Genomic DNA, 13,765 nt, shown 5'->3' with positions numbered 1-13,765 from the left:
ATGTGCAGATTGGTGGACTTTCGTATGAAGATCACGCCTCCGGACTCTGACAGATGAAACTCCTCTAGACTGTATCGCAGTTCTGTATACTAGTGGGGTACATTTATATTTTATGCATGCGATCTATACCTGGGTGGGGAGATTTTTATTAGGTACATGTTTGATCTTTGTTTTTATTATTGTATATATTGTTAAATTACGTGGGGGGGTGGGGCTCATTGGTGATTGGTGCCCTGTGTGGCACCTATACTATTTATAGCCGGCCCTTTGCACTGTTAGACATGCTTGATAAAGACCTATAAGGTCGAAACGTTGCTGTCTGCTGTTTTTATGGCTTCAATAAAGTTTTGAATTTTGGAATACACCCGGATGGAGCGCTGTCACTTCTATATTTTGGACTTCGTATGGCCCTAGGTGGTTCCCGGGACCTAGACGTGCGCTCCTGCTTGTGAAGTGCGGTAGCCATCTTGTTTGTTGTTAGATCCAGAGACCTGGAGACCAGGCCAGGCCTCCTAGCAGGGAACAGTCCAGCAGCAGAGATCAGTGCAGAGCAGATCCAGGGAAACAAGTCTTACGATGAAGAGATGTAGATCCGGAGACAGATGGGGTATCCCAAGGTAATGAAGAAACCAGCAAGATAGCAGTTCTTCCAGCTTGATCACAAGTCCAGGAACAAGATACTCAAGCAATGAGTACTATACAGAGCTCCCTTATATACACCACAGACAGGAACAAGGAAAGTCTGACAGGAAGCAAGATGGCCCCCGTGAGGCCAGTGACTCCATCTTAGGTAAGGGCAAAAGTAACCGAACTGAGGGCAACAGCAGACAGGAACAGATGTACAGTCCAAATCCTTACATTACTCCCTTCTTAAAAGACGTCCTCTGGACGATCTTAAGTCTGGCTTATTGGGGTATCTGCTGTGAAACAGTCTGATCAGATGGGGAGCATGGATGTTCTCCAGAGGTTCCCAGGAATTTTCTTCAACAGAGTATCCCTGCCATTTCACCAGATACTGAAGACGTCCCCTATGAATCCGTGAATCCAAGATTTTCTCCACGACGAATTCCTCTTGCCCATCAATGAGGACTGGATCAGGAGGAGCAGAGGTGCGTCCGGGAAAAGAATTAGGCACTGCTGGTTTAAGCAGGGAAACATGGAAAACAGGATGAATTTTTAAAGAGTTAGGCAACTTGAGTCGACAGGCTACAGGACTCACAATACCGCTGATCTTATATGGGCCAACATATTTTTGCCCCAGCTTGGAAGTTGGAATTCTGAGTTTTAAGTTTTTTGTTGAGAGCCAGACCATGTCTCCTACCTTGTACGTTGGTGCTGGCTTACGGAATCTGTCTGCTGCCTTCTTGAATCTTTCCTGTGCTGAAACTAAGGTGTTTTTTAGAACGTCCAAATTTTGCTGTAAAGATACAATGCGGTCAGCAACCGCAGGCACAGACATGTCTATGGGGAGTCGAGGGAGAATACTGGGATGATATCCCTTGTTAGCAAAGAACGGAGATAATTTGGTGGAAGCATTCTGAGAGTTGTTATACGTGAACTCAGCCAACGGCAGTAGACTCACCCAATCGTCTTGTAGATGACACACGTAGCAACGCAGATACTGCTCCAAGGTTTGATTGGTTCGCTCTGTTTGGCTGTTAGACTGTGGATGAAAAGCAGATGATAATTTTACTTTGATGTCCAGAGCAGCACAGAAGCTTTGCCAGAACCGTGAGGTGAATTGAACTCCACGATCAGATATGACTTCATCCGGAGCTCCGTGTAAACGAAAAACATTTTGCACAACAAGATCCGCTGTTTGCTTAGCTGTTGAGACACCAGCACAGGGAATAAAATGAACAGCTTTAGGCTACGTTCACACTAGCGTTATGCTAGTGTGCGTCGGGTTAGCGTCGGGCGACGCACGCGTCATGCACCCCTATATTTAACATGGGGGACGCATGCGTTTTTGTTTGTTGCGTTGTGCGACGCATGCGTCTTTTTTGCCGCACGCGTCGGACCAAAAAAACGCAACAAGTTGCATTTTTCTTGCGTCCGATTTTCGGCAAAAAACGACGCATGCGTCGCAAAATGCAGCGTTTTTGCGTGCGTTTTGCCACGTTTTTGCGTGCGTTGTGCGTTGCGTCGCCGACGCAGCGGCGCACAACGCTAGTGTGAACGTAGCCTAAGTCAACCGGTCAACTACTACAAGAATCGTGGTTTTTCCCTGTGACAAAGGCAACTCCACAATAAAATCCATTGAAATAGACCCCCAGGGACGAGATGGAACAGGCAGAGGTTGCAACAGTCCGGTAGGTGAAGAACGAGGGACTTTTGACCTGGCACATACCTCACACGATGACACGTACCGAAGAACATCTTTCCGAAAAGTCAGCCACCAGAAAAAACGAGACAGAAATTCCTGAGTCTTCTGAACTCCCCTATGACCGGCAAACTTGGAGTCATGCATTAATTTCAACACACTCAGTTTTACTGTTTCTGGGATATACAGACGCTGTCCTTGAAACCAAAGTCCATTCTTGAAAGTCAGATTTACCCGAGTGGGTGGTTGACTCAAAAGTGAATCCGCAGCATAAGCCTCCTTAATCTCAGTTAGAAGATCCTGATTATGCAAGACGCTTACAAAGTTTTTCTCAGATAGAATGGTCCTTGAAGACGAAGCCGAAGTTGCTTCATCTGAATGAATCCTGGATAGTGCATCAGCCTTCTTATTACGAGAGCCCGGCCTATAGGAAATGACAAAATCAAATTGATTAAGAAAAAGATTCCATCGAGCCTGTCTAAGTTTCAGACATCTTGCCGACCTCATAAATTCGAGATTCCGATGATCTGTGAGTATAACAATCTGTTGGGATGCTCCTTGTAACAGATGTCTCCATTCCTTAAATGCAGTTATGATGGCTAACAGTTCCTTGTTGCCAACGTCGTAATTCCTTTCTGCGGGTGACAATTTTTGCGAGAGAAAGGCACATGGATGCAAGAGATCTTTCTCACCTGTTCTTTGCGAGAGTATGGCCCCTACAGCACAGTCCGAGGCATCCACTTCCACTATGAAGGCTTTGTCTGGATCAGGGTGGATAAGAATGGGAGCTGTCGTAAATTTAGATTTCAATGTAGAAAATGCTGTTTGAGCTTGGGGAGACCAGAGAAATGGCGTCTTCTTCTGGGTTAACTGAGTGATGGGTGCAACGATCGCTGAAAAATTTTTAATAAAGTGTCTGTAAAAATTGGCGAATCCGATGAATCGCTGTACTTCCTTCACTGACTTGGGAGTCGGCCACTCCTGAATGGCTTGTGTCTTGCTTGCGTCCATGCTGAGACCCTGGGGAGAAATAACATAACCCAAGAATTGAATTTCTGTTTTGTGAAACTCACATTTCTCCAGTTTGATGTATAACTGATTCTGCCGTAGACGATCCAAAACTATTTTCACATGTCGCTGATGGTCCTCGATATTGCTGGAAAAAATCAAGATATCATCCAAATAAATCACAACAAAAATATCGAGTATATCCCGGAAAACATCATTCGCCAAGTGCTGGAATGTAGCCGGTGCGTTACGGAGACCGAAAGACATAACGAGGTACTCGAAATGTCCATAACGTGACCGAAAAGCCGTTTTCCACTCATCGCCAGGACGAATCCGTACTAAATTGTACGCTCCACGAAGATCCAATTTTGTGAAGATTTTGGCGTGTCGCACTCTCTCAAGCAATTCGGGAATTAGTGGGAGTGGATAAGAGTTCCTGATTGTGACTTTGTTGAGCTCCCGGTAGTCAATGCATGGTCGGAGTGAGCCTTCTTTTTTTTTGACAAAAAAGATTGGATTGGAGCACCTGCTGGGGAGGAAGATGGTCGTATAAACCCCTTAGCTAGGTTTTCATCTATGTACTCCTTGAGAGCCTTTAATTCTGGCCCAGACAATGGATAAATACTCCCGAAAGGAATCGCGGCACCAGGCAATAATTCCACGGGACAGTCATATGGCCGATGTGGCGGTAATTTATCCGCATTTTTTTTGTCATACACATCACTGAAGTCCCGATACTCTACCAGCAATGTCAAGTCGACCGTGACTGCTGTCTTCACTGGAGCCAGCTCTCCGGACAACGCTGATTCATTTGGAAACTGTAATTCCTTCGTTGTCCAATTGATAGTCGGATTTCGCAGCCGCAACCAGGGCAAACCTAAAATAATAGGAAAATTAGGAGAAGAAATCAACAAAAAGGACATATTTTCAGAATGATCCGCGCCCATACGGATCTTTAATGGGACTGTTTCGAGTTTCACAGGCCCAGATATTAGTGGAGACCCGTCCACGGTCTCCATAAACACCGGAGAGTCTCTTTTTCGTGAGCGTATGCCATGTTTTTCAGCAAAGGAGATGTCCATGAGATTGCTGCAAGCTCCAGAGTCTATCATGGCGGAGCAGGTGATCCAGCAGGAACGCACCCAAATTTTGATGGAAACGCAGCAGAGCGAATCCCTCCTCGCTGTGGTAGAACTTACGGAAAGTAAGGCTATGTCCACAGGTGATGATGTTAATGATGAATCATCAGGAAAATCAAAGTTTTCAGCGGATATTTCCTGTCTGTGCGGAAGAGAACACACTGAAGATACATCCGAAAAGTCAAGTCCAGTTACTGCAGCTGCGGACTTGTGATTTTTCCCAGGGCACTCTGAAATATAGTGACCCAATTTACCGCAGTAAAAACATAGATCCTCCTTGAAACGATATTCCTTACGTGCATCGATGGGTTTCCTCCGTACTGCGTCAACCTGCATAGGTTCCAGCTCTGTCTGAGATAAAGTCTTAGTCAGCGCCTCCTTGGTGGGGGATGGAAAAGGCAGAAAGTTATTATGATTAGCATCAGCCCATTTTTCTTGACGACGTTCGGTGAGACGAATATCAATCCGAATACAATGATGTATAAAGTCAGCCAAGTTAGTAGGTGATTCACCTCGAGCTAGTTCATCTTTGATGGAAGCAGATAAACCTCTCCTGAACACTGCATATTTTGCTGAATCGCACCATGTAGTATCCAGCACCCATTTCCGAAACTCCATTGCGTATTCCACAACAGGACGCTTCCCTTGACGTAGTGTCAGTAGTGCGGTTTCAGCTGTGATACTCCGATTAGGGTCATCAAACATTTGACACATTGCTGCAGTAAAGTCTTTCAGGGAATTCAAGCACACATCATTAGTCTCAATCAGAGGATTAGCCCAGGCTAACGCTTTGTTTGTTAGCAACATAATTATAGTCAACACTTTATCCCGATCAGTTGCAAACTGGGCCGCACGTACAGAGAAATACAGCTGACATTGATTCAAAAAACCCCGAAATTTCTCTCTTTCACCACCAAACCTGAATGGTGGGAGTTTAGGAAAAGCCGGACCAGGAGCCGGGATTGGAGCAGATACCATGTTTGCAGCTGTAGTCTCCACATTTGAAAGTCGAGATGCTAAGGCCTGAATAGACGTATCGGCCACATTCGCATTATGATTAGTTTGCGATTCTAATGTCCCCAGTTTTGTTTTTATAGTCTGCAGCTCCCCATGAAGTCCAGAGACAAAAGAGCAAAGTTTTTTCATTTGCACCTCCATCGAATCTTACCCAGAGATCTCCATTTTTTTTTGGGCTTGAGTATTCTGTTATAAACTTAGTGCTAAGTGCAGTGGAGATCAGTATCACGGGTCAGAAAAGAGGCCGAGAGACAACAGGTAAGAGTTCAATAATATTTATGATGGTATGCAGGTAAACAGCTATGACACAGCAAGTTAGTAGCAGACAGAGCTGGATAAGCAGTAAGCACGTGTACAGACCGTGGAAGTCCAAGTATGTCAGATCCAGAGACCTGGAGACCAGGCCAGGCCTCCTAGAAGGAACAGTCCAGCAGCAGAGATCAGTGCAGAGCAGATCCAGGGAAACAAGTCTTACGATGAAGAGATGTAGATCCGGAGACAGATGGGGTATCCCAAGGTAATGAAGAAACCAGCAAGATAGCAGTTCTTCCAGCTTGATCACAAGTCCAGGAACAAGATACTCAAGCAATGAGTACTATACAGAGCTCCCTTATATACACCACAGACAGGAACAAGGAAAGTCTGACAGGAAGCAAGATGGCCCCCGTGAGGCCAGTGACTCCATCTTAAGTAAGGGCAAAACTAACCGAACTGAGGGCAACAGCAGACAGGAACAGATGTACAGTCCAAATCCTTACAGGCACAGAATTTCAGGAAAAGAACATCTCGCCAACCATTAAACATTAGGGTAGGTCAATCATGCTTTGGGGTTGTGTTGCAGTCAGTGGCATGCAGAACATTTCATGGGTAGAGGGAAAAATGGATTCAATGAAATTTCACCAAATTCTTGATGCAAATATAACACCATCTGTAAAAAAAAGCTAAAGTTGAAAAGAGGATGGCTTCTACAAATGGATAATGATCCTAAACACACGTCAAAATCCACAATAGACTACCTCAAAAGGCGTAAGCTGAAAAGTTTTACAATTGCCCTCACAGTCCCCTTATCTAAACATCATTGAAAATCTGTGGCTAGACCTCAAAATAGCAGTGGATGCAAGATAACCATGGAATCTCACTACACTGGAAGACATTTCCAAGGAAGAATTGTTAGGACTGGCGGAACACACCAAGTACAAGATGAAATGGAACTAGGTGCGTTCGCAGTCCGAGGTCCACCGTGCAGGTAAAAACCCTGCTGCTAGTAAGACGGACTATATGGCGGTACTACAAGTATACACGCACGGGTTAACTGCACCCTGCGTGAAGGAAGCGATCCTGTTGCGTCACAGGACCGCGGTACCGCACATAGAGCGCGAGCAATAAGTCAGCGAACTCAACCCCAACTAGGATTGAAGTCCGATTAGACACTTGCTGGCACAACACCGCAACTGGGTGTGTAAGGAAACTAAATAATAATATAAAGGCACAAGAGTGCGTGCGGTGCCGCACAGACGGACGCCACTAACCACCCAGGCTTGGGTCAGGAAAGCGCAGAGCAAGCGCACGGCGCCGTACAGGTGGACACAGCAACTGGTAGCTGTAATGTGTGTTACGTGCTGTTGGATAAGTCGGGCGCTAGATAGCATACACCTTCCGTGAACAGACATTCAATAGGGAGGGTATTTAAAGAGCGACTTTCACTCACAACACACACACATATTTACAAGACAATACTAGCGCATGGCCGTGCGGTCATGCGCAGTTTATATAGCTGCAGCACAGGAAACAGCTACAGAAGTTTTGCCCTTTCAGGACCTGCCAAAAGGACCAATGGGATGTGCTGCAGTACCTGAGCATGTGACCCTCGATCTCCAACAGGAGATCTTGCCCTGGGCATGCTCAGTGTGTGCAAATAAGGACTTAGATCCAGAAACGTCCACTCGCCGCTGCCCAGCACTAGCTTCAATGGCAGAAGCAGGAAAAGCAGCAGTAACTCTTCGCACAGAGTCAAACTGAGAGAGACGCTGGGATCGACGTCCCTGCTGAGCAGACTCCACTGCGGCTGGAGGAGAATGGGAGACCGCAGCGGAGACGGATCGAGATTCCCCCTGTGCAGCAGAGGAAACTCGACTCCTAACAAGAATGGATGAAAATCCCTCGAACAAGAAGTGAAAGACTCTTGTCTGGCTACAAAAGGCGTTTACAAGCTGTGATACTTTCAAAAGGGGTGTGCAACTAGGGACTAACCATGCAGGGTGTCCAAACTTTTGCATAGGCCCATTTTCCTTTTGTGTAATTTTAGGATGTAAAAAGATTAATATATATATTTGCATAATATACAAAGGATGTCATCTTTAACTTTAAGCTTTTTAGAGATCATTTCATCTTCAACTTGCTTAAGTGTTCACATTAACAGTCATTTTGATCAGGGGTGCCCAAACTTTTACATGCCACTGTAGCATGTAGCAGAGCTCAGAAAGTTAATCCTGAGCCCACCATAGCTTTTGCGTACATTGTCTATTGACAGTGAGCTGCTTATCAGAGGAGGGGGTGTGGTTGGTCTAACAGGCATGTGTGACCTAGTCCATGCAGTGATAATCTAATTCTGATAAACCCCTCATTGTAAGTAAACAACAGCACACAGTCTGATAAGTGACATATCCCTGAGTGTTTTAACCCCTACCCCATGCTGTCCTCAGAGTACATAGCAAAAACCTGCTGACAGATTCCCTTTAATAAAGGGTTGTCTGAGTGCTGGACAGTCACTTTAAGGAGCCAATGCAATCATTTAGACTAAAGTACATGACTAAAATACTTTTTTACTGTAACGAGAGTGTTAATGTACAAACCTCCATACGTGCAGATCATCGAGTGTGTGTTGAAAACAAATGAATCACTGAACTCCTGTTCTGCTATAACACCCGGGTAATTGACATTCTTCCCATTGGGTGTGGTAATGTTTGCCATAGCATACAATAGACTGTCTATTAAAAGCAAACATATTTTAGACACATAATATTTGGACATTGATAACCTAAACTGTAACTTGTGGGTTTTTCATTTAATTGAATGGACACCCTTTCAGGGCTAACATGAGCCAATCGAATTGATAATCTTGTGCAGCATACGTCAGACCAGTATAAATACCCTTTATTATAGGTGGGTCTCATAAAATTGTATTTTGTTAGTTGTAGTAAGGGATTAAATAAAAGATATAGTAATATTACATTTCCTGTGTGATAAAGGCTCTAGATTACTCTTTGTTGCTAGACATTGTCCCTACAATAAAAAGGGATACACCTGTTTCACGTTATTTAGACTTGAGCTAAAATGCAAACTGATGCTAAAAAGGATCTGTCACAAAAAATAGTGATAAAAGTACAAAAACAGGAGTTGACATTGCAAGCAAATGAAAAATAAATGTTTCTAAAGCTATGATGGCTGAAGTATCGGCACATAATGCTATAGAATATGGCTTTCTCAGTCATCTATTATCCCTCGAAAAACGAATAAACTGTGATCAAAACATTGTAAATTTCCCAAAAGGGTAATAATAAAAAGTTACACTCATCAAGCAAAACAAAAGAGCACTCCGCTCCATTGATAGAAAAATACAAGTCACCGGGCACATAAAATAGGGACACTTATTACAAAGACCGGAATTATTTAGAAAAAAAAGGTATGTTTGGTGTTGTGAAAGTTGTGCTGAATTGAAGAATCATGTTGCTAGGTTATTTCCACAGAATAATGAACACAGTAAAAACAAGACCCTCAAAAAACTATTGTGGAATTACATTTTTTAACTATTTCACCCTAATTTGACAATTAATTTTACCATAATTCTTCCCACAAAAAAAGTTCTCATAAAAGGGAACCTGTCACCATGATAATGCAGTGCAATCTGCAGGCACATTCTTATAGAGCAGGAGGAGCGGAGAAGACTGGTATACAATTTTGTGAGAAAAGATCCAGTATAACCGGTGTTTTATCATGTAAGCCTCTGCAATTTCAGGGTCCAGATGACGGTCTTACCAGTGACTGACAGCTGTCTTTTGTATAATTGTGCATACAGAGGTAGCTGTTAGTCACTGATAGGACAACCCACTGGACTGAAAATCCCAGAAAGAGCGGTATAACACTGGTTATACTGGATCTATTCTCACAAAACTGTATATCAATTCACTCATCTCCTCCTGCTCTATAACATGGGGCCTGCAGAGTGGACGGTATTATTCATGGTGACAGGCTCCATTTACAGAAGGGGAGGACAAAATGAAATCTCAGACAGAAATTTACATTTACAAATCAGCTTAAGCTCTATACAACCCTCACCTCCACATGTACATTCAGTGGTGAGCATCAGATACATACAGGCGCTTCTCACAAAATTAGAATATCACCAAAAAGTTAATTTATTTCAGTTCTTCAGAACAAAAAGTGAACACTCATATTATATAGTCATTACAGAGTGATCTATTTCAAGTGTTTATTTCTGTTAATGGTGATGATTATGGCTTACAGCCAATGAAAACACAACACAACGTGGCGTGCCATGGAGGCGATCAGCCTGTGGCACTGCTGAGGTGTTATGGAAGCCCAGGTTGCTTTGATAGCAGCATTCAGCTCGTCTGTATTGTGGGGTCTGGTGTCTCTCGTCTTCCTCTTTACAATACCCCATAGATTCTGTATGGGATTAAGGTCAGGGGAGTTTGCTGGCCAATCAAGCACAGTGATACTGTTGTTTATAAACCAGGTATTGGTACGTATGGCAGTGTGGATGGTGACAAGTCCTGCTGGAGAATGACATTTCCATCTACAAAAAGCTTGTCGGCAGATGGAAGCATGAAGGGCTCTAAAATTTCCTGGCAGACTGCTGCACTGACTTTGATCTTGATAAAACACAGTGGACCTACACCAGGAGATGGCATGGCTCCCCAAACCATCACTGATTGTGGAAACTTCACACTAGACATCAAGCAGCTTGGATTGTGGCCTCTTCACTCTTTCTCCACATTCTGGGACCTTGATTTCCAAATGAATTATGAAATTTACTGTCATCTGAAAATACCTTGAACCACTGAGCAACAGTCCAGTTCTTTTTTCTCCTTGGCCCAGGTAAGACGCCTCTGGTGTTATCTATTGGTCATGAGTGGCTTGACACAAGGAATGTGACACTTGTAGTCCATGTCCTGGATACATCTGTGTGTCCTGGCTCTTGAAGCAATTACTCCAGCAGCAGTCCACTCCTTGTGAATTGCCCTCAAATTTTTGAATTTCCTTTTCCTAACAATCCTTTCAAGGCTGCGGTTATCCCAGTTGCTTGTGCACCTTTTTCTACCACACTTTTTCCTTCCGCTCAACTTTCCATTAATATGCTTGGATACAGCACTTTGTGAACAGCCATCTTCTTTAGCAATGACCTTTTGTGGCTTACCCTCTGTGTGTAGTGAGTCAATGATTGCCTTCTGGACATGTGTCAAGTCAGCAGTCTTCCCCATGATTGAGGAGCCTACTGAAACAGAATAAGGACCTTTTTAAATGCTTAGGAAGCCTTTGCATGTGTTTTTTTTGTTAATTATTCTAAGTCACTGAGATAATGACTTTTGGGTTTTCATTGGCTGTAAGCCATAATCATCAACATTAACAGAAATAAACACTTGAAATAGATCACTTTGTTTGTAATGACTCTATATAAGAGTTTCACATTTTGTATTGAAGAACTGAAATAAAATAACTTTTTGATAATTTTGTGAGATGCACCTGTGAAATGATTGTCTTTTTCTATAACATAAAATGAGCATAGCTACCAGAGGGCAGGCAGAGGGTTCAGTCAGCCCTGTGCTTGGAGTGGCCCACCCGAAGCTACTGCTACTGTTAACTATGTCAGCGTACAAATACACAGAGTGGGCCATTTATTTATATGGATACACCTAAATAAAATGGGAATGGTTGGCGATATCAACTTCCTGTTTGTGGCATATTAGTATATGGGATGGAGAAAACTTTTCAAGCTGTGTGTGACCATGGCAGCCATTTTGAAGTCGGCCATTTTGGATCCAACTTCATTTTTTTAAATGTGTGGGAGAGTGTCATGTGACACATCAAACTTATTGAGAATTTCACAAGAAAAACAATGGTGTGCTTGGTTTTAACGTAACTTTTTTCTTACGTGAGTTATTTACAAGTTTATGACCACTTATAAAATGTGTTCAAAGTGCTGCCCATCGTGTTGGATTGTCAATGCAACCCTCTTCTCCCACTCTTGACACACTAATAGTAACACTGCAGAATAAATGCTAGCACAGGCTTCCAGTATCCGTTGTTTCAGATACTGCACATCTCATATCTTCACTGCACAGACAATTACCTTCAGATGACCCCCAAAGATAAAAGTCTAAGGGGGTCAGATCGAGACTTTGATGGCCATTCAACTGGCCCACGACAACCAATCCACTTTCCAGAAACTGTTCATGTATGAATGCTTGGACCTGACACCCAAGATGGTGCACCACCACATTATGGCCATTTATGAAGTTGGATCCAAAATGGCTGACTTCAAAATGGCCAACATGGTCACCACTCATCTTGAAAAGTTTTCCTCCTCCCATATACTAATGTGCCACAAACAGGAAGTTGATATCACTAACCATTCCCATTTTATTTAGGGGTATCCATATAAATGGCCCACCCTGTAATCTTTGTGGATGGGTGGCACCATCTCTCTGCGCTACTGCTCTCTGATCTGTAGCCCGCAGGTGATGTGCCGATGCATGCACAGGACTTAAGAGTCACGTCACATGCGATGACGGCACCTTAACCGCATGACTCGTCAGGATCCTGGATCATGTGCCTTTAATTTCATTTAAAACATGTGATGGGTTTGGAGGGGCATCATAAAGTATGGGGGCTCTAAACAGCTTAAAAGTAAATCCGTTGGCCCTTATACGGTGTGGTAGCAAACTCAGTGGCCCTTACAGTGAGGAACTTAATGCCAGGGCTCTTATACAGCGTGGGACCTAATACCAGTGACCCTTGTATACAGCTTGGGAACTAAAGCAGAGGCCCTTATACAGCATGGGACCTAATGACCGAGCCCTCATACAGCATGGGAACTAATCCAGAGGCCCTTGTACAGCATAGGACCTAATGGTAGCACTCTTATACAGCATGGGAGCGAATGCCGTGGCCATTGTACAGCGTGGTGGCTAATAAGGGGGCCCCAATACAGAGTGGAAGCAAATCTGGGGGCTTTTATACAGTGGGGAAGCTAATGCCTGGGCCCTTATACAGCATAGGAGCTAAATAAGGGGGCCCTATACAGCATGGGACCTAATGGCAGGGTGCTTTTACAGTGTGGGAGCTAAACTGGGGTCCCTTATACAGGTACCTAATGCCAGGGCCATTATATGGCATGCGAGCTAATGCCAGGTCCCTTACACAGTGCGGGAGCTAATCAGAGGGCCCTTATACAGCATGGGAACTGAGGTCGGTGCTCTTATACAGATTGGGAACTAATCCAGGGACCATTATAGAGTGTGTGAGCTAATACAGGAGCCAATGTTCAGTGTGTGAGCTAATGCAGAGCAATTATACAGCTTGAGGACTACTGTGGGGGTCATCATACAGTGGGGGGCCTTTATACAGTCTGGGAGCTACTATGGGGGCTGTCACACTGTGCGGACTACTTTAGGGGCCATTATACATTGTGGGAGCAATATGAGGGACATTATACAGTTTGGTGGCTACTGTGGTGACCTTCATACAGTGTGGGGGTCATTATACAGTGTGGAGGCTACTGTGGGCACCATTTAAAAGTGTGGAGGGCATTTTACAGTGTGTGGACCATTATGCTTTGTTTTGGGTGAGCTGTGGGTCCATCATACTTTAAATAGGGGAGCTGCTGGGGCATTATACGGTGTATATTGGAGCTGTGGAACCATCATACTGTGTATAGGGGAGCTGTACATGGGGGGACTCCGGGGACATTATTAGATGTTGATTGGGCACTTAAGAAGCATTACTGTTTTGTAAGTATTGTGATGATCAAAGGTACACATGGGGCATTATCACTTTCTAGTGGCAAAATGTGGACACTGTTTTCTACGGTACTTGCACATGGCTTTACTATTTTCTATGGGGCCATTTTACCATCTAGTTGTCACGAAGGAGGCATTTTACTATATAAGGGGCACAGTGGTGGGAATTATTATGTGGGGCAGAAAGAAGACGGCTTTTGTACCCCTTTCCAAATGTACTAAAGAAACAAAATCGTGTA

The 13,765-nt window shown here is 43.9% G+C and overlaps 1 protein-coding gene across 1 annotated transcript; it reads right to left on the bottom strand.

The window, feature by feature from the left end:
• Positions 1–487: 487 nt before the first annotated feature.
• Positions 488–5,088, bottom strand: LOC138671675 (uncharacterized). The gene is made up of 4 exons (XM_069759841.1): positions 4,767–5,088; positions 4,049–4,208; positions 2,351–2,747; positions 488–1,663 (listed from the first exon to the last, which is right to left on the bottom strand). Exons 1-4 carry the CDS (start codon positions 5,086–5,088, stop codon positions 860–862), a joined length of 1,683 nt encoding a protein of 560 aa, XP_069615942.1. The 3' UTR covers positions 488–859.
• Positions 5,089–13,765: the final 8,677 nt, after the last annotated feature.

This window comes from Ranitomeya imitator, chromosome 3, assembly GCF_032444005.1.
Source record: "Ranitomeya imitator isolate aRanImi1 chromosome 3, aRanImi1.pri, whole genome shotgun sequence".
NCBI lineage: Eukaryota > Metazoa > Chordata > Amphibia > Anura > Dendrobatidae > Ranitomeya > Ranitomeya imitator.
The sequence above is the reverse complement of the archived record's forward strand: the minus strand, read 5'-3'. Positions and strand labels throughout refer to the sequence as shown.

Coding starts and splice junctions, on each gene's coding strand:
- LOC138671675 (XM_069759841.1), bottom strand. CDS start 5,088: ATGGAGTTTCGGAAATGGGTGCTGGATACTACATGGTGCGATTCAGCA. Junction 4,209..4,766: donor GAGGAAACCCATCGATGCAC/GTAAGGAATATC, acceptor CTATTATTTTAG/GTTTGCCCTGGTTGCGGCTG. Junction 2,748..4,048: donor TATCGGGACTTCAGTGATGT/GTATGACAAAAA, acceptor CATTTCCTATAG/GCCGGGCTCTCGTAATAAGA.